This window comes from Cynocephalus volans, chromosome 14 (genome assembly GCF_027409185.1).
Source record: "Cynocephalus volans isolate mCynVol1 chromosome 14, mCynVol1.pri, whole genome shotgun sequence".
In the NCBI taxonomy this organism is placed as follows: domain Eukaryota; kingdom Metazoa; phylum Chordata; class Mammalia; order Dermoptera; family Cynocephalidae; genus Cynocephalus; species Cynocephalus volans.
Window position 1 is genome coordinate 24,724,123 of NC_084473.1, and position 22,014 is coordinate 24,746,136.

Genomic DNA, 22,014 nt, shown 5'->3' on the forward strand with positions numbered 1-22,014 from the left:
ATTTCTAATTTTGGTTATTTGAGTCTTCTCTCTTCTTTTTTTTGTTAGCCATGCTAATGGTTTGTCAATTTTATTTATCTTTTCAAAAAATCAACTTTTTGATTCGTTGATCTTTTGAATTGTTTTTTGGTTTTCAATTTCATTCAGTTCTGCTCTGATCTTAATGATTTCTTTCCTTCTGCTAACTTTAGGTTTGGATTGTTCTTGTTTTTCTAGTTCTTTAAGGTGAAGTGTTAGGTTGTTCACTTGCCATCTTTCTATTCTTCTGAAGTGAGCGTTTAATGCAATAAATTTTCCCCTCAATACTGCTTTTGCAGTATCCCACAGGTTTTGGTATGATGTATCATTGTTTTCATTAGTTTCAATAAATTTTTTGATTTCCTGCTTGATTTCTTCTTGGACCCATATGTCATTAAGTAGAATGCTGTTTAATTTCCATGTGTTTGTATATTTTCCAGAGTTTCGTTTGTTATTAATTTCTAGTTTTAATCCATTGTGGTCTGAGAAGATACATGGGATAATTCCAATTTTTTTGAATTTATTGAGACTTGATTTGTGACCTAATATGTGATCTATCCTGGAGAATGATCCATGTGCTGATGAGAAGAATGAATATTCTGAGGTTGTTGGGTGGAATGTTCTGTAGATATCTGCCAATTCCAATTTGTCTAGAGTATTGTTTAGATCTTGTGTTTCTCTACTGATTCTTTGCCTAGATGATCTGTCTAATATTGATAGTGGGGTGTTCAGGAAATATTAAACAAAGAAAGAATAAACTAATTTTATAATAAGAAATTAAAAGATACTGCCTAAAAACATAAAGGCTTAATGATGTTATATGAAGATACCATAATAAAGGTAACACAAGATAAAAAAAATGCAAACTATCTAAATTATTAAGTTATTATGACTGCTTTCATGCTACAATAGCAGAGTTGAGTAGCTGTGACAGAGAATTCATCATAGAGCCTGCAAATCCTAAAATATCTTCTTTCTGGCCCTTTAAGAAGATGGCTGGCCACAGCTCTATACTAAGAGAGTAAAGGAGAAATGTATTCATCTCAAGGGAAGCAGAAAACATTTGAAAAAGTTCAATACTCATTCATGATTTAAGAAAATAATGATAATAACTCCTGCAAACTAGGACACAGAAGTTCCTTAACCTGAAAAATGGTAGAACACCTGCAGCAAATATCATTCCTAACAGTGAAATATTAGAACCATTCCCATTAAAGTCAAAAACGAGACAAAAATGCCTGCTCTCCTCCCTGCTCTTCAATATATCTGAGGCCCTAACCAGTACACTAAGTCAAGAAAGAAGTAAAAGGATTACAAAAGGAAGAGTGAAAATTGTCTTTCTTTTAAATGGTATAGGAGTTCCGGTCAAGATGGCGGAACAGACAGTCCCCAGTGTCACTCTCTCCCACAGATCAACAGATTTACAACTATAAAAATGTAACAACAGCCAAGCTGAGGCCACTGGAGCTCAGGAGAAGAGGAGGAGAGACCTATGGAACTCATGAAGGAGGAGAAGCCATGATGAGAGAAAGAAAAAACTGCTCGGAGCATTTTGTGCTGTGGCCGCTTTAAAGCTGGAACTGCTGAGCGCATGGAGCAGGAGCCAGCAAAAGCCACAGCTGTGCCCTGCGGATGGAGTTCCTTGGAGGTGACAGGGGACAAGAGGGCCTTGGTGGCCTCCAGGACAGCAAGACTACTAAGAGGGTTCCCATGGACCCACAAAGGAGTGAGGACCCAGAACAGCTGAAAAAGGAGAGCCATTCAGAGGCCAGCGAGTCATCGCAAGGGACTGGCACAGGGCCCATCTCATGGGAAGTGTTTGGAGCACAGGCGGTGGTGGAGACGGGCCTACCAGGAGAACATTGGGACACAGCAAAGACAGCCAATCCATCCTACAATCAGCACAGGACCACTCAGAGGAAATTGGTTGGGAATGCAGAATTGCATGGGATACAGTTTGATGAAAAGATTCAGGCCCAGATCTGAGTTTCTACACAACCCAGCTGCACCAGGTCCCTGCAGAGCCGGAAGTATCTATAAGGTCAACCATTGTAACCTGTGCTACACAAAAAGTCTTCCTAGTGAAGCAGCAGCAAAGCAACAATTTAGCTCAACCACAGAGCTCAAGTACTGGTTCCCACAGGAAGTTCCCCAGTTTTAGAAGTAAGCAAGGGACAAAAAATTAGTTCCAGCCCAGGCACACCACCAGTGCTTCAGGGCCCACCAGGGGCCCTGAGGCTTGGAGCCAGGGACCAGACCACCCACCCACAACCACACACATTGCCAGAACCTCAGGGCCTGCCCAGGAACCTGAGGCTTGGAGCCAGGGACTGACCCTCCACCCACATCCACACACACCACCAGCACCCTCAGAGCCCCGTCTGGAGACCCAGGCATGGAGCTGAGGACCAGACCCCCCCACCCACAACCAGGCACACCACCAGTGCCAAGGAGCATGCCAAAAACATCACCACCATGTGGGTTGCCCACCACAGCCACAACAGTAACCACGGCTGCTGCAAAAGTGGCTAGATGTCACAACCACCATGCAGATGGTCTGCCAGCCACTGGAGTGCACTGACACAAGGAGAGTCACCAGCAGAGACCAAAGGAAAGAATAAGATGTCTCTTTCCACAAAGCCCATTCCAGAATGACAGAAGAAGCATCTGCTCTATGATAATATTGAGGGGCCTGAACACTTTCGGCATTGGACAGATCACCTAGGCAACAAATTAACAGAATAACCATTACTCTTTCAGAGGGAGAGAAGAAATCTAGGGTTATCAGTGGTGGGAGGAGGGAGGGAGTGGGGGATAGGGAGAGATTGGACAAGGGGCATAAAGAATAAGTACAATTTGTAACAATATACATACTAGTAATATTGATTTGATCAACATATGTCAACACTGAATCCCAAAAATATGTATAATCAATTATAATTCAATAATAAATAAATAAATAAATAAGTAAATAAAATGGTATAGTTACCAAACTAAGCACTAATCTATAAACTAACCATTAAGGCTAATAAAGAGTTCAGAAAGAATATTAGATTCAAAATTGACATACTAAAATCAACCCAACACCTGGATGATACAGCCAAGTAATAAGGCTGGGAAAAGGTGTCTTGGCATCCACAGAAGGTAATTATGCTGGAGTTTTGGTGCTGTTGGAAATGATTGAGTGGGGCTTCCAGCAGCAGGTATCATCACCATTCAAGAAGCCATACTCACCAAACATCTCCAGGTGGTCACAGAGAATAATTTACATGAGGTTCATGTGTTGGAGTGATAACATTCAATAAGCAATCAACCCAGTTCTTTAAGAACTACTTCAAATATCTACCCCAGTCACTCACACTCACACACCCATGTTTATTTACTGAAGGCACCCCAGGCACTTCTTAGTTTCAGGAATTATTGTGTTTATTTATTTGGTTTCCTATTTTGTCTGCTTCCCCCTACTGAAACGGTAAGCCTCGAGAATGAAGTTAGAAACTGTGTTTCTTTTTCTCCCCTGCAACCCTAGCACCTAAAATACCACCTGGAACATTGCTGCTTCTCAATAAATATGCTAAAAGTTGAATGGAAAAGATTACCCCTATGCTAAGTCTTGAAGAGCAGTGTATTAGTCTCTGTTGCTTATAACAAAATACCTGGAATTGGACAATTTATAAAGAAAACAAAATTTATTGTTTATAGTTTCAGAGGCCAGGAAGTCCAATGTCCAGGAAACACATTTGGTGAAGTTCTTGATGGTGGCAACAGTGACCCAGGGGTCTCACATAGCAGAAGATGGCAGAGCAGAGAGGTACTAACCTCTAATGTGCTCTTCTTTTAAAACCCTCAGAATCATGCCCCTGACCACTATTATTAATCTCTTCGCTACAGCATGGTCCTACAATCTAATCGCATCTTTAAGGCCCCATCTTTCAATTACCATAATAGGATTCTTCCCCCCTCTTTACACTGTCACAGTGGGGGCTAAGTTTTGGGGGCAGATTCAACCTAAGGCAGGTAGGTAGGAACAGTTTGTCAGATAGTGGAGGCAACAGCATTAGCAAAGGCACAAAGATATAAAACATGATCTATCTGCAAAAAAGCAAATTCAGTATTGTTGGGAAATGACACACGAGGTATGTGATGGAAATTGGGAACTTGTGAATTGAGTGAAAAAAGAGGCCAGAAGGGCCTTGTTCGGCATGCTTAGGAACTGGCGCTTTCTCATGAAAGTGACAAGAACTAAAAAGATTTAAGCTAAGAAGTAACAGATTTATACCATTCGATCTGGCAGCTGATCATAGATAGCAGATTTTAAAGGGTCAAGACTGGAAGAAGAGATCAGAAACTTATAGTTCAGAAAAGTAACAATGTTAAAAATATTAATGATAAAACATAGTTAACCATGTTAAGTGTTTACTATTCTGTGCCAAGCACTATGCTAAGTGCTTTCCTCACATTATCTCATTCAATCTTCACAATAATTCTATGAAGTTGGTACTATTCCCATTTTATGAATGAGGAAACTGAAGCACAGAGCGATTAAGCAACTTGCCTAAAATTACAGAGCCAGTAAGTGAGGGAGCCAAGATCCAAGCTATACAGTCCAAGCAGAGCCTGGACTCAAAGCCATCGCAGTATGAGGAACAGACGGACTCAAGACTCATTGATGAAGTAAAACTCAGCTGCACTTGGTGACTTCTTTGGAGGGAGATGGTGAGGTGGAGGGAAGTGACTCCAAGGTGCCTGGCTTGAATGACTAGCAATTAGAGACTCAGAACTACAGAAGTCCTTAAAGATCACCCAGTCTTGCTGCCTACCCAGTGCCAAAATTTCTTCTCTACCATCTCTAACAAATAATTACCCAGCCTATGCTTGATAGAACAACATAGATCTGAGCTGAGTCAAACTGTCTCCCATTACTAAGACTCTAAAGATCTAAAATATGTTAAGAGTTGGAAGGGCCTTCTGAGATGTCATCCACTGATTTTCACACTGTCATATGCAGAATTACAGAATTTTGTAAGTACCTCAGGGGTCACCCCAAGCTGGGCTCTGCCTCCCCTCTCCTGCTTTGACTAAGCAGTACCAATTTTATAACACTCGTGTTGAGGATCTTTGTACAATTTCGTTTGGAAAAAAAGAGTACAATGCTTTTAAAAGATTTCATAATCACTGGTCCAGAGCAATACTCCATTTCACGGCAAAGGAATTTGAGGTCCAGCAAGAGTGAGTTGGTCAAGGTCATACAGTCAAGGTCACATAGACAAGTAGTTGCAGAGCAAAACAATCTTTCAAATACTGGAAACCACCCCACTCCTCCTAGCCATTTTTTCTCTTTGTTCAAGTTTTATATAAGGATATAATTTTTAAAAGAAGCTTTAAAATTGTATATAGTAAAGTAATATACCAAAGTATACTTCATTCTTTTTGGTTTTTCTGATATCTCTAGGTGTGGTCCTAACACTTAGTCCTCTCTACCTTAGAATCAGTATCTACTGGAAGGTAATTTATATAAGTATTAATACTAATTATTTATCATGATCTGCAAACTCATGGCAACAAGAGATTCACAGAAAGAGGTCTAAATTGACTGGCATGACTTAAAATCACAGATATTCTAGGTTAACACTCTGCCTTATTACTTATGACCTTGCTTAAGAAAGCAATCCAAGTCAATTCAACTAAAATACATGCTCTGGTTTGGAGTTCTCCAACTTTAAGATTCTTTACTTCCCATTCTTCCTTCACTAAAGCTTATAACTTGTAACTGATTAACACTATGACTTGATCAGAAAAAAAAAGCATTGCTGCATATACAGACAAGGATTCCAGAAGCACGCAAGACTCACGCATTTCTATGAACAGCTGCCTCTTCTCTGCCATGGTCTTCCGCTTATTCCCACTTTCCTCGATCATCCTAGAGACAAAGAAAGATACAATAAACCATGGTGTAATTTGACAATTCAACCAAGTGCTAATCATTCTACTGTGAAGTGGTGCAAGAAACCAAGTTGTTTATACACGTTTTCAGACAGTATCGGTAAAATTAAAGTGGAAGCCTGATACCAAAAAATAAAAAAGATAAACCATTGTCCCTTTATTTGACAGCTTCTAAAATATTAAAGTCAGTACTTAAGTGAGCTCGTATATACACTTGCTTCCTGTGCTGAAAATATCAGGCTGTCTTATTTCTAATTTTAATTATTTTCTCTGCAGAGTCCTGGATTAGTTGATACAGTTTTATACATATAAACATGTCACTAAATATAGTTTAGAAATAAATATAATGAAAGGCTGCAATAAAGAACATAAGAATAGGGCTGGCTGGTTAGCTCAGTTGGTTAGAGTGTGATGTTACAACACAAAGGTCAAAGGTTTGGATCCCTGTACCAGCCAGCTGGGGGGGAAAAAAAAACATAAGAATAGTTATACATAAAAATATAAGTTAAATCTTCTATTATTTTATTAAACAATATTAAACAAAAAAGGTATTCATCCCCAAACTCAAAGAGCTCCTAAATGTAACTTTTCTATCACAAGATAATAGCAGTTTACATTGACAGACTTAGACTACACCTGTCACTTTGTTAAAACTTTTTATATGCATTATCTCTTTTAATCATCACAAAAACTCTATGTGCTGTTATTATTATTATCCCCATTTTACAGACTAGGAAACAGATGTCTAGAAAAGAACACCAACTTGCTCAAAGGCATACAACTCAGAAGTAGTAAAGTGGAACCCCAACCCTTTTGTTAAACTTCCTACATAATTATTGCTTGTAGATTTATATTTTTAGATCTCTATGCCTAAAAAGCTAGAACACAAATAGTCCATTACATGGACTCTACTGATGCAAAATTTGTAACAATTTCAGCTGAAGTTTGCCTTACTCCATAAAGAAAAAATATCTAGACAAACAGCATAAGCTAAATAATTTCCCCAAGTAGACTAAACTGTTGTAAGTCATTCTCAGATATGTAGAATCGCAAACTAAATGATGACTACACGAATTACAGATCCATTAAAGCAAGTTGCCTGATATAAAAAGTTTAGTTACAATATATCCTAAAGAAAACAGAAAGTGTAAATATATTCCTTAACATTCCACAACTATTATTTTGATCATTAAGACTCTTTCCTAGATCACTGAAATGTTATGAAGTAGGCTTCAACAAAAATGTTGCTTACTTAATTTGCCCTCCAGACAAAAGAATTTTAAATAGAAAGGAAGCCAAAGAAAAAGCAACCAGAAGCAGCAAAAATCTAATAAAATCTAAGTCCTAGAGAAAAAACAGGAATTGGTACCAGTATTCCATAATTAGAAAGAAAAAAAGACACTGTATTCAAAAGTTTGCTCCATCCTCTCCAATCTTGGTCTCTCACTAGATAACTCAAATTTAAATGCTAAACACAGATTAAAATAGAGAATATCATAATGTCCTTTATAATATAACTCATTTATTATTTCCTTTCTCTACTTTTACTATTCTTTTATATCACTTTTTTAAAAGTAGTGATAAGAATTCCTGAAGATCCCTAGGTTCTTCATGACAATTTTCTAAATTTTGTTTTCATTTCCAGATTAATATTGAAAAAAATTAATATAAATATATTTCAGATCATCTGGATGACCACTATACTACAAGTACTGCCATGCAAGTTCAGGTTCCACATCTGCTTGTGTAATTATTTGTGGCACTGGTGGCAGGAGATCACCTAAAGCAGGGGTTGGCAAACTACAGAAACTATACTACCTTGGGCCAGATCTGACCTGCTACCTGTTTCTGCAAATAAGGGTTTATTGGAACATAGCCACACCCATTCATCTATGTATTGTCTATGGCTGCTTTCGTGTTAAAATGGCAGATGTGAGTAGCTGCAACAGAAAGCTTTGGCCTGCAAAGTCTAAAGTATTTACTATTTCACCCTTTAAGAAAAGCTTGCCAACCCCACTTAAGCAATAGTAATTAATATTGCATTGCTACACCTGTTTGGCTGAAATTAAATGAACATGTCCCCACTGTCAAAATGACAGCAATCATCCCACATGGGTTTGAGTGCCAGCTCCATTACTGGAAATCTATCCTTGGGGAGGTGCATTAATCACTCTAAGATTCATTTCTCATTGGTAAAATGGCATAAAGATTATACATACTTCATTAATCACTCATTTGACAAGTATTTATTGAGTAACTCTTATGTGGCAGACTTAGCTAGAGGTACTAGGAATGCTGCAGTGAATAAAACACAAAATCCTCAACTTCATGTAGCTTACATTCTTGTGGGAAGATTAAATGTAGCAGTTCGTTTTGACAGTGCCTGGCTTAAGGTAAGCACAGGTCAAATGGGAGCTTCTATTCTTACTCTTATTACAATTTTTACTATTACTATTATTACTCCTACTACACAAGTAGTTTATAAATCTAGTGGGGAGAATCTCATTAATAATTAATGATAGGTGTTATTTGATTTGATACATTTTCTTTTTAAGAAAGTCTTTAGACTTTCTGAAATTAATAAAGCACAAAGCAGACACTTGAGAAATTTAATTATCTAAACTAACACAATAATGGTATCTTGAATTCATGCAGACAATTATTACAAACCTGAAAACAACAACACATAAAATTTGAACAGATATCTCACCAAAGGAGGTGAATAAGCATTTAAAAAGATACTCAACATCATATGTCATTAGGGAATTGAAAACTAAAACAAGGAGAATACCACTACACACCTATTAGAATGACCAAAACCCAGAACACTAACACCAAATGCTGGGGAGTATGTAGAGCAACAGAACTCTCATTCACTGCTGGTGGGAATGCCAAATGGTATAATCACTTTGGAAGATTGGTGGTTTCTTACATAACTAAACATTCACTTACAATATGATCATATTCCTTGGTATTTACCCAAAGGAACTGAAAACATATGTCCACACAAAAACCTGCACACAGATGTTTACAGCTGCTGTACTCATAATTGCCAAAACTTGGATGCAACAAAGGTGTCCTTCAGCAGGCGAATGGATACTCTGTGGTATACCCAAACAATGGAATATTATTCAGCACTAAAAAGAAACGAGCTATCAAGCCATGAAAAGACTAGATGAACCTTAAATGGATGCTTCTAAGTGGAAGAAGCCAATATGAAAAGGCTACACACTGTATAGTTCCAACTACATGACATTCTGAAAAAGGCAAAACTATGGAGACACTGAAAAGATCAGTGGTTGCTTAGGGGGAGAGGATGGTTTATGGGCGAAACACAGAGGACTTTTAGGGCAGTGAAATCACTCTGTATGATACTATAATGGGGGATGCATGTCATTATACGTTTGTCCAAACCCACAGAATGTACAATTCCAAGGGTGAACTCTAATATAAACTATGGACTTCTGGTGATAATGATGTGTCAGTGTAGGTTCATAGGTTGTAACAAACATACCCACACAGGCGGAGAATACTGATAATGGGGAGACCGTGCGTGTGTGGGGGTAGGGGACCTATGGGAAATCTCTGTACCTTCCACTTAATTTTGCTGTGAACCTAAAACTGCTCTAAAAAATAAAGTCTATTTAAAGAAAAAAATCACCTACAAGGCTTATTAAAACACATATTAAGGGGACCCATCCCAGAATTTCTGTTCAGTATGTCTGGAGTGGACCTGAGAATCTGCATTTGTAATAAGTTTCAACTGGTGCTGATGCTGCTGGTCTGGGAACCACACTTTGAGAACCAATGGTCTAGACCTGTTCCTATGCCCAGTCCTGCCTCCATCATTCCCTTATAGATTTCATCTGAGAGCACAACCTCAATAAATTACTTACACAAGAATCCCCATCAGGCTCCACTTCTAAGGAATCAAACCTAAAACACAGTATTATCAAAACTTTAAAAGACAGACATAACACACGTGTGTTTTCATATGCTTGGATATACAGAGAGGAATCTCTGAAAGAATACACAAGAAATTGTTCACAGGGTTTTCTTTCAGGCTCAGTAAACTGGGATTGGGGTACAGGAAGAGGGCAGACACGGAAATACTCATTTGCCACTTCAGACCTTCCTAACAAACCTCTCACTTTTTCTCTTAACTCCCTACAGTATCTTCCCTTCAATTCCTTCTACTAGATTTCTTTTCTTTTTTTTAAAATTCTTCTTCCATGTTTACCATTCTCCACTTTAATCACCACACCCTACCAGGTAGATATAATGCCCATTTTACAAATTAGGAAACAAAAGCTCAGCAAAGACAATCTATTCCAGATCATACGTGCTGATCAGTGGCAGAGCCAAGAGATGAGCCAACTGGACCCAACTCCAAAGCCCATGCTCTTTCCATCAGACATTGGAAATGAATGATTGCTTCCATTTTAAAGCAATATAGCTCCCTGCTCACAAAATACATTCTTGAATTACTCTGAGTTCCTGTCATGACACCATCACCATTAGAAATTGATCTGATTCTCAACCAGGGACAGTTTTGCCCTCATGGGACATTCAGCAGTATCTAGAGACATTTTTGGTTCTTGCAAGTGGGAGGGTGCTACTGGCATCTAGTAGAAAGAGGTCAGGGATATCCTGCAATGCACAGGACAGTTCCCACAACAAAGAATTAACCAGTCCAAAATATCAATATTGCTGAGGTTGAGAAACCCTGAGAGAGACTATTTAATGGAATTTCAAATACAGCAAAAATTTTAAGGCAGCCAGTATTAAACGTAGCCATTTGTTCAATATGGTATTCAACTGCAAAAGAACTGGTGCCCTGTATTCTAACTATGGTTTTCTTTAGCCTTGTAACTCACATTGTCACTTAATTTCTGTATTTCAAATTCATCATCTGTCAAATGGACATGAGGAGGATACCTTTGGGAAGCAATATGGAATAACAAAAAGTCAGTTAAACTCAATTTCAAATACTAGCTCCTTCACTTGCACTTTGGATAAATTATTTAACCCTTCTGAGTCTCAGATTCATCACCTATAAAACTGTGATGATCACAAGTACCTTTCTCAGAGAATTGTTGTGAGGACTCACAGTAAATGCCTAGAACAATGCCCAGCACTTAGTCAAGTGCCCCCCCAAGTGTTAATATTGCCCAGCACACCAAACCAACGTTACAGAAAAATTTGTTACTCAACGGCAGCCACAACACTGACATTATCTGTTGACTTGATAGATACAGTAGACCCTGCCTTTATTCCATTACTCAAGCTACTTTAATGCATAACTATTTGTCAGCATCTGCATTTATTTGCCTGAAGGCAGACTGTGATAAAAATGAGGTCCAAGTTCTGATTGTGAAAGTAGGAAAATTACAAAGAAGACTGAATTCACACTCTGGCCAAGATTCTCCTGAAGCCTCTAGGCCTGAAGTGGCTCTCTTCTTGCTACAAGATGGAGGTTTCCCAGCCTCAATACTATGTGAAGGCCTCATCTGAGATGCATGCCTCAGAAGATGCTTACCTTCCTCAAGATCTGTCCCTACCTCCCACACTGCTTCTAAGCTAATGACAAGGGTCAAGTCTTGGCACTGTCAGAATAGAGACGTACTGTCCCTGCTGTGGATAGAAAGGACTGAGTCACTAAAACAGCTGCTGGGCTTGGCAATATGTATGGGCAGAACTGGAAAAACATACCTGGGAATGGATCTTGAGAGTGCTGAACTTGGGGGACAAGTATAAGGCTGGTAAGGAAAAGCTTCTTGATATGGGGGTACTCTCCCATGATTCAGGGTTTAATGTCTGAAAAGTACACCTGGAGCCAGTCCTAAGGTGCTAATAAGATGGTTCATTTAAGACTGAAGTAAGTTTTTTTAATGATGGCTTATAGAAAATGAATTGGAGATGCTGGAACTGCACAGCAGGATATGAAGGAAATAGTAAAAAGGGTGCCCTCCTCCCCCGTATCTCCTAACCTTTAACCAATTCTGTGTATACTAAACTGACTGCATGTGCTTTTTTTCTTTTCTTTTCTTTCTTTTTTCTTTTAACCTGAGGGCTTTCTCTAACCTCTGAGTCCATTTTGTTCCCTGCATGGCAGGCCTGAAACATAGATCTACTGCCTTGAAACAATCTTAACTAATGATTGATGAAGATGGTACATAAATACCCCAGCTTTCTCACCCCTTAAGGAATATAATGCCAAGATACATGTTTTACACTGGCTCCTAGAGTTCTCCAGTGGGAATAAGTTCCAATTACCCACACTGCTAACTTACTTGATAACAAACCCTTTATTTGCTAAGTTCCCTTTCCTATCTCACTTTCTAGTCTCCTACTGATTTTTCCTGGGATAACCTCCAAAATAAAATAATTGCACTCAAATCCTTGTCTATGAGCCAGCTACTGGGGAAATTAAGAAATCAGGTCTTTTCATTTCAAACAAGTTTATAACTCAGGTTACATAAAATCCAAATTTATGGCATACACACAAACTAAGACTACTTTAAATGATTTCTCTAGGCCTGGAGACAGATAACTCCATGCCAGTGTTTTATGCATACTAATACCTGCGTCTTTGTAATAATGCTTTTAACAGTTCCATATCCAACAAGGATATAATCCTACTACCACATCTGATTATATACCCTTGTCATTATGATATAACCTTGAAGATCAACACTTCCATGAATGTAAACACATCTCTCTACTTCCTTCTGCTTGGACTCCTGGCACTCTGCCCTTTCTTAGCCTCACAATCTAGAAATAACCGATATCTCCCTATCATTCCCTTCACATACCTTGCTATTTCCTTCCTCATCACTCTAATATCCACCCTTTTTTCCTATTTCAACTGCCAAAATCTTTGTCCACTTTAACGCACAAATAAAATTCTATGACCTTGTGATCTCAGGATTCTCCACCCCCTTCTTCCTGTAGTTCATCCTGTGGACATACAGAGAAATCCACTAGGTATATTTATCCAAATATATCTGATCGTCAATGGATCCCAGTCACCCTACTCAGAAACTTCATTCCATCAAATTTAAAGAACCAGAACACAGCCTTAGTCTACAAAGCATAAAGACCAGAGTCTTAGCTATCAAAATGTAAGCAAAGTTTCTTAAATCTAAAAGGGGTTGAAACTAGAAGTTTGAAGAAGAGACTGTTTAATGTCCTAAGCCCAAAGGTAAACTGAATGAATGAGTTTTTAGATACAACATTAAAAAGATAGAGTGAAAAAATACTTTATCTTCACTAAAGATAGAGTGAAAAAATATTTTCGAAATATATATCTGATGAAGGACTTGTATCCAAATTATACAAAGTACTCTTAAAACTCAATAACAAGAAAATGCCCAATTAAAAAGTAATCAAGAGTTCTGGTCATTATGGCGGAAGAGACGGTGCCCAGCATCACTCTCTCCCACAAACCAATGAATTTACAACTATAAAAATGTAACATCAGCCAAGCTGGGGCCACTGGAGCTCAGGTGAAGAGGAGGAGAGACCTACGGAGTGCATGAAGGTGGGAGAAACCATGAAGAGAGAAAGAAAAAACTGTTCAGAGCATTTTGGGCTGCAACCACTTTAAGGATCAAGCTGATGAGCTCATGGAGCAAGAGCCGGCAGAAGCAGCAGCTATGCCCTTCAGATGGAGTTGCTTGGAGGCAGAAGAGGAGAAGAGGACATTGGTGGCTACCAGGACAGCAAAACCACTAATAGGGTTCCCATGGACCCACATAGGAGAGAGGAGCCAGAGCAGCTGAAAAAGGGGAGCCATTCAGACGCCAGTGAATCAACGCAAGGGACCGGTGCAGGGCCCGCCCCATGTGTTTGGAGCATGGGCAGTGGAGGAGACAGGCCAGAGAGAGCACTGGGACACAGCAAGGACAGCTGACCCACCCCCCAATCAGTGCAGGACCACTCAGAGGAGACTGGTCAGGAATGCAGAATTGCATGGGGTGCAGTTTGATGGAAAAACTCAGACCCAGATCAGAGTTTCTACACAACTCAGGTGCACCAAGTATCTGGAGAGCCGGAAGTACCTATAAGGTCAATCATTAAACCCTGAGCTACACAAAAAGCCCTCCCTAGGGAAACAGCAGCAAAGCAGCAATGTAGCTCAGCCACACAGCTCAAGTACTGGTTCCCACAGGAAGTTCCCCCTGTGTTAGAAGTAAGCAAAGGACAAAAAATTGGTTCCGGTCCAGGCACACCAACAATGCCTAGGGGCCCCCCAGGGGACATGAGGCATGGAGCCAGGGGCAGGACCCCTGCCCACAACCATTCACACCACCAGCACCTCGAGGGGCCCTGTCCAGGAACCTGAGGATAGGAACCAGGGACCAGACCCCCCTCCCACAACCAGGCTCACTGTGCCAGTGCCTCAGGGCCACCTGGGGTCCCAGGGCATGGAGAAGTAGACCAGACCCCCCCCCCACAACCAGGCACACTGCCAGCACCAAGGAGCATGCCAAAAACATCTCCTCTGAGTGGGTGGCCCACCACAGCCACCACGATAACCATGGCCACTGTGAAGGCAGCTAGACACCACAACCACCACACAGATGGTCTGCCAACCACTGGAGTGGGTTGACACAAGAAGAGTCACCAGCAGAGATAAAGAAAGGAGGAGGATGTCTCTCTCCACAGAGCCCATTTTAGAGTGACAGAAGAAGCATCTGCTCTATGATAGTATTGGGGGACCTGATCATGCCTCTCAGCATTGGACAGACCATTTGGGCAGCAAATCAACAGAGTAACCATTATTCTTTCAGAAGGAGAGAAGAAATCTAGGGTGATTAGAGGGGGTAGGGGGAGGGATTGGACAAAGGGCATAAAGAGTAATTACGATTTATAACAATATATATGCTAGTAATACTGATTTGATCAACATATCTCAATGCTGGACCCCCAAAATATGTATAATCAATTTTGATTCAATAAAAAAAATTTTTTTAAATACAAAAAAACAAACTAAATAAATAAATAATCAAAAGATCTGAACGGATACCTCACCAAAGATGATACACAGATGTTAAAAAAATGCCTATGAAAAGATGTTCAAAATCATTTGTTATTAGGAAATTACAAATTAAACAAAGAGATACCACCACATACCCATTAGAATGGCTAAAATCCAAAAAACTGACAATATCAAATGCTGACAAGTATGCAGAGCAACAGGAATTCTCATCCATTGCTGCTGGGAATGCACACAGTGGAAGCCACATGGAAGACACTTGGCAGTTTCTTACAAAGCTAATCATAGTCTTACCAGACAATCCAGTAATTGTACCGCTAGGTATTTACCCAAATGAATTGAAAATTTACATAAATTCTGCACCCAAATATTTATATCAGCTTTATTCTTAATTGCTAAAAACTGGAAGCAATGAAGATGCCCTTCAATAGGTAAATATATAAACTGTGGTACTTCCATAATTGGAGTATTTATTATTCAGCAATAAAAAGAATAAAGTATCAAGCCATGAAAAGACATGGAAAAAGCTTGAACACATATTACTAAGTGAAAAAAGCCAGTCTCAAAAGGCTGCTTACTGTATGATTACAATTTTATGACCTTCTAGAGAAAACAAAACTATGGAGACAATAAAATGATCAATGGTTGCCAGAGGTTTGGGGAAATGGGGGAGGACTAAGTAGATGAACCACTGGGGCATTTTTAGTGAAACTATTCTGTATGATATTGTGATGTTGGACACATGACACTATGCATCTGTCAACACTGGTAGAAGTTCATAACAGAGAGTGAACCTTACTTTAAGCAAGTTTTGTGAAAATCAGAAGATCCCAGGATGAAATGCAGAATGTAACAAAACAATCCAACTGTATTACAACTGTATGAAACAGCTTCATAGAAGAGAGTGAGAAAAAATGTAGCACTAACAAGAATGTGGAAGGACTAAGCAACACCATCAACCAACTAAAACTAATTAATATCGATAGAACACTTCACTCAACAATGACAAAATGCACATTCTTTTCAAGTGCACATGAACATGCACCAGCAAATACTCTATCCTGAGCCATAAAACAAACATTAACAAATTCAAAAGAACTGAAATCAGAGTATGTTATCTGATCATATTTTTTAAAATTCACTAAGAGAAAGAGGCAAATCAATGAAACCAAAAGCTGATTCTTTGAAAAGATTAATAAAATTGATAACCCCCTAGCAAGATAAAGAAAAAAAGAGAAGAGATAAATTACAGTCATCACTAATGAAAGAGGATAGGATATCACTATTGAACCCACGAACATTAAAAGAAATACTATGAGAATACTATGAACAATTCTATTCTTTTTTTTTTTTTTTTTTTTTAGGCTTAATTTCACAGTATTTTTTTTTTAATTTTATTTTGTCGATATACATTGTGGCTGATTATTGCTCCCCATCACCAAAACCTCCCTCCCTTCTCCCTCCCCCCCTCCCCCCCAACAATGTCCTTTCTGTTTGCTTGTCGTATCAACTTCAAATAATTGTGGTTGTTATATCTTCTTCCCCCCCCCGTTTGTGTGTGTGTGTGTGTGTGTGTGTGTGTGTGAATTTATATATTAATTTTTAGCTCCCACCAATAAGTGAGAACATGTGGTATTTCTCTTTTTGTGCCTGACTTGTTTCACTTAATATAATTCTCTCGAGGTCCATCCATGTTGTTGCAAATGGCAGTATTTCATTCGTTTTTATAGCTGAGTAGTATTCCATTGTGTAGATGTACCACATTTTCCGTATCCACTCATGAACAATTCTATTCTATACACATAAATATGACAACTTAGATAAACCTGACCAATTCCTCAAAAATCATCAATTACAAAAACTCACCCAAGCTGAAATAGATGAGAATAACCCTATAACTATTAAAGAAACTGAATTTGTAGTTTAAAAACAAACTTCTGTAAAAGTAATCTCTAGGCCCAATTCTGTAAGATCTCCTGCAGAAAACAAAAAGACATACTTCCCAATCCATTTTGTAGCCAGCACTACCCAGATACCAAAACTAAATAAAGACAGTTCAAAAAAGAAAACTATCAACCAATCTTCATGAACACACATGCAAAAGTCCTCAAAAATATTAGCAAATCAAATCCATAAATGTATTAAAACTTACTACAAAGCCAAAGCCATGGTAACAATAAATAAAGACAATGTAGTATTGGCACAAGGACAGCAACATGAATCAATGGAAGAGATTGAGAGCCCAGAAATAATCTTTACACTATGGTCAACTGATTTTCAACAAAGGTGCCAAGACTATTCAATGGAGAAAGGGTAATCTTTTCAACAAATAGTAACAGGACCAAACTGTGGTATATTCACACAAATTGTGGCATATATATTCAATGGAATATAATTCAGCCATAAAAGGGAATGAAGTACTGATGCATGCTACAACATGAATGAACTTTGAAAACATTATGCTAAATGAAAGAAGCCAGTCACAAAATGCCACATATTGTATGATTCCATTTATATGAAATGTCCAGAACAGGCAAATCCACTGTGACAGAAAATAAATCATTAGTTTCCAGGGGATAGGGGGTGGGAGTAAACAAACAGGGAGTGACTGCTAATGGGTACAGGGCTTCTTCTTGAGTGATGAAAATGTTCCAGAATTAGATAATAGTGATGATCACACAACTCTACAAATATACTAAAAATCACTAAATTGTAGGGTGAATTATATGGTATGTGAATTATATCTCACATAAATAAACAGAAAAAGAACAGCTTACTATATATTTTATATATATATATACACACACACAGACACATATACATACACACACGTATATATAGTAAGATAGATATATCACATATATGGAATTGTTTTCACCAAATATTATATTGCTAAGATTCATCTTATTGTTACATGTTATTATCGTTCACTCATTTTGACTGCTATATAATTCCATAAATTACGTTTTAATCAACTACCCTCCTGCTGATGGAAATATGGTTTGTTTTCTCCTATTGCAAACAATGTTGCTACAAACATTCTTGTTGTACAAGGGCAAAAGTCTATCTTGGGTGTATATCTACAAGAGGAATTGCCAAACTGTTTAAAGGGCCCCAAAGTACATTCCTGTCAGCAATATATCAGAGATCCTGTGCATTCACATCCTCTCCAACACTTCGTCCATCAGGCTTTTCAAATTTTCCCAATAGCATGAGCACATGATGTCATCTCACTGTGGTCTTGATTTGTTATTTCTCTGATCACTAATGATGATGTCCATTTCTTCATATGTTTATTGGCCATGTTTCCTTTTCTGTGAAGTGCCTGTTTCTGTCTTTTGCAATTAAGTTTTTATTTCAGTAGTCACTTTTTATCTCAATGAAGGGAAAGTTTTTTTAAGCAAAAAAACCCAAGAACACAAAGATCAAGAAGATTGACAAATTAGCCTACATTTTTATTAAAAAAATCTATGTATCAAAAAACCAATTAGAATGTGAAAAGACAAGTCACAGAGTAGGAAAAATTATCTGCAATCCATACACAACCAAACGACTGGTGGATCCAGGATATACACAGAACTTGCACAAACCAATAGGAAAATTTGACCTAAGACAGGAGCAGGCAATTCACAAAAGAAATGGAAAATAAATATATAAAAAGTTGCACATAATAACTCAAGTCTAAACTGCAACGCACAAGGAATCATAGTTGGGGTATAAAACCATAAAGAAACCCAAGGAAGTGATTACTACACAAATCGAGACAGTTACTCTGGGAGGGAAAGAAGGAGCCAAAACTGGGATGGCACACATGGAGGGGCTGGCAAAATTCTATTTCTTCATCTAGGTGGTGTTTGCTATATGATAATTTACTAAGCTATAACTATTGTAGTATCTGTTTTATTCCATAATAAAGATTACAAAATATAATAATTTTTCTCAACCAATGAGAAAAAATTAAGTCTGAATTACCATTTATATTGGCAAAAATATAAAGTAACATAAATTCTCATATATTGCTGGTGAAAGGCAAATAAATATAAGCACTTTGAACAGCAAAGGCAGTATCTAGTGAAGTTAAAAAGGGTACATACCCAATTACCCAGAAATTCCCCTTCTACAACTATATCCTAAAAAGACATATACAAGAAATTTTACAACAATATTATCTGTAGACACAAAATCAGAAACAATCTTAAATGCCCATCAGCAGAAGAATGGGAAAATAAAATTGTAGGACAGTTAATCACACAACAGAATACCATACTGCAGAGCCATGTGTATTCACACGGATCAATTTCACAATGTTAAGTGAAAAAAGTTGCAAGAGAATACGTACAAAATTATACCATTTATATAAAGCTTAAAAATATGCACGTTAATATAAGCAGCACTGGGACTATGGTAGGAGAAGGAGGCATGGATGGTGCAAGATTTAAGGAAACATCAGGGTCATGCAAGCCCAAGAGTAAGGGCCTCTTTACACGGGGGCTAGGTGCCTCCTTCACCTCACCCTAGCCCCGGCCCTGAATATAGGATATTACTTATGAATATATACCAAAAGCATAAAGAAGTATGTGGAAATGATAATCCCCAAATTCAGAAAAGTGAGTACCTCTGGAGATGGAAATAGAATCACGTGACTACAGAGGGATACCAACTTTGTTGACTATGTTTTATTTATTAGGCTGGGTTCTAGGTACAAAGAATTATTCTTTACGCTTCATATGTCCTATTTCATCATAAAATTTTAAGTCATCTACTTTGAGTCTATTCTCTGGTAAATCTTTTTCTTTAGTGGATTGTGGGGGAAAGGCAGATCTCCATATATTTTATTATTGAAACACGGTATACCAAATACCATAAGCTCCATGCTTTTATCAAATATATAGGAATTCTCACAAACTCTATAATTTGATTATATAATAGCCATTACTTCAAACCTTCAGTAATGTCTTTTATCAGTATTCCAACAGTATTTGTTAAGAAAGGATGTGTCTTAGTTTGACAAATTACTAACTTTAGTTTGGTAATTTGTCTATATATTATTTCAGCCACTTTTACCAAAACAGAAAGAACAAAAGTTTATGACTTTTTGTCTTTTACTCCTAAAGTAATAAACCTCAAAAGGAACCTAAAACTTTATCATTAAGCTTAATAAAATTTTAAGGCACTAGATTAATTAGCACATGATATTAACCATCACTGGAAAAGATCAATAAGCATGCCTTTATATTCTGAATGCTTAGTTCTTAAATATCTCAATTGATAACATTAGCTCATAACATCGTTAGTGAACACCTTAAAGCACAATATACCAAACAGCATATATAAATCCAAAGTATTTTAAATAATTTTAAGGGTCTTTTTAAACTGATTCCTCATCAATCTGATTACATCATCACTGTTTTTTGTATTTAACAATTAACTGACAATAAGGTCATAATATATACAGAAGTATCCACTCTGCTTTTTTTCTTGCCGTTCATGTATGTTTGCACTATCACTTCAATCTTCGGTTGACTCTGTATTAGTCCGTTTTCTGTTGTTTATGACAGAGCAGCTGAAACTAGGTAACTTATAAAGAAATGAAACATTTCTTACAGTTTTGGAGGCTGGGGAGTCCCAAGTCCAGGGAGCGCATCTGGTGAGGGCCTTCTTCTGGGTAGGGGCTCTGTACAGAGTCCCGTGGCAACGCAGGGTATCACATGCAAGAGCTCTTTCACGTGTTCTTTTTATAAAGCCACCAGTCCATGCCCGTGACAACCCATTACTCCATGAATGGATCAATCCATTCATGAGGGCACAGTCATCAGAATCCAATCACCTCTTAAAGACCCCAGCTTTCAACACTGTCACAGTTTGATTTCCGACCCTCTTTACTGTTATGATGGGGATCAAGCTTCCAACACATGAACTTCTGGGGGACATGTTCAACCCAAAGCAGACTCTAAAATTTCAATCTGCAAATTCTCTACAAGAATCTTTTTAAGCCATTTTTCTATTTAGCAAGGTTCATTTAATTCAAATCGGATAATATAATATGAAAGACCACTAAACCAGGCAGAGGTAAACTACAATATGTCCTAATACAATGTAAGCAAACAAATAAAGATGATCACATTATCGACTGGTGTTCCCACTAATCTCTCAGGTTCCCTCGTTTACCATTCTTGATGTATATCATCAAACATACAGACAGAGTAAAGTCAACGTATGGGTTAAATATTAGTAAAATTGTGTTGCTCATATTTTCTTGGTATACCTTGCCTAGTGGATCATTTTGCATACCTCCCATTTTGGAGATTATCACTCTTTAAAAAGCTAGGGTGAGAAAATAGGATTGTGCTAGGCTTGAGGAGCAAATCAGGATTATGAATGTTAGAATCAGAGGAGGAAATCAAGAGACTAAACTGTCAGGTAACTGGCCTGAGGTTAAAAAGCTAGTCATTTGTGGAGTTAGGCAACATCTGACTCCAAAGCCTGTTCTCCTTCCACTGCGCCACATTGCCACCTCTGAGGCAAACATGAGGACTCAAGGAATATGGAAAGAATACATGTCCCAAAACTGAGGTGCTGGATCATACCTTAAGTCAGAGTTAAGTGGGGTCTGGAGGATAGCACAACAAAAGGGAGAGAAGACTTTGTATATTTTTCCAGAATGCCTTTGTACTGTCCCTAAGTGTTAAATATCCTTCATTTCCTTTGAATCTTTTTGTTAGTTTCTTAACCTTTCCAGCTCTGTTACATCAAAGCATACAGGTATTGAAATTTCTTATGTTAAGTTCACCATGTCCCAGTAAAACCCCTGTCTATTTTTCTCTGGATGTTCATTTAGTTAAAAAGTCAGTGATGGCTGAGATTGTCACTAATGTACTTACTATAACTAGCCAAACTTTCTTGAAAGAAAACTAACTTCCTTCCTTCTGGAAAATTCTCAAATATCCTTCCTCTAATACTTTTCTCTTTCAGATTAAAAAAAAAAAGTCACAGAAATAAATGTTCATAAGACCCTAGAGATTTGCCTTTTACAATTCTGAGGGAATTCTTTA

General features: G+C 38.0%; 1 protein-coding gene across 21 annotated transcripts in view; it reads right to left on the reverse strand.

Annotated features, from left to right (window-relative positions):
• DTNB (dystrobrevin beta) overlaps positions 1 to 22,014 on the reverse strand; it is a 291,517-nt gene that overhangs the window by 260,795 nt on the left and 8,708 nt on the right. For all 21 annotated transcript variants that reach the window (XR_010021624.1, XM_063077635.1, XM_063077630.1 and 18 more), the window contains exon 2: positions 5,871 to 5,938. Coding sequence is in view for 20 of the 21 variants with exons in the window: in XM_063077635.1 (XP_062933705.1) it covers positions 5,871 to 5,937 (67 nt within the window). In the remaining variant the exon portion in view is untranslated. The remainder of the gene's footprint in view (positions 1 to 5,870; positions 5,939 to 22,014) is intronic.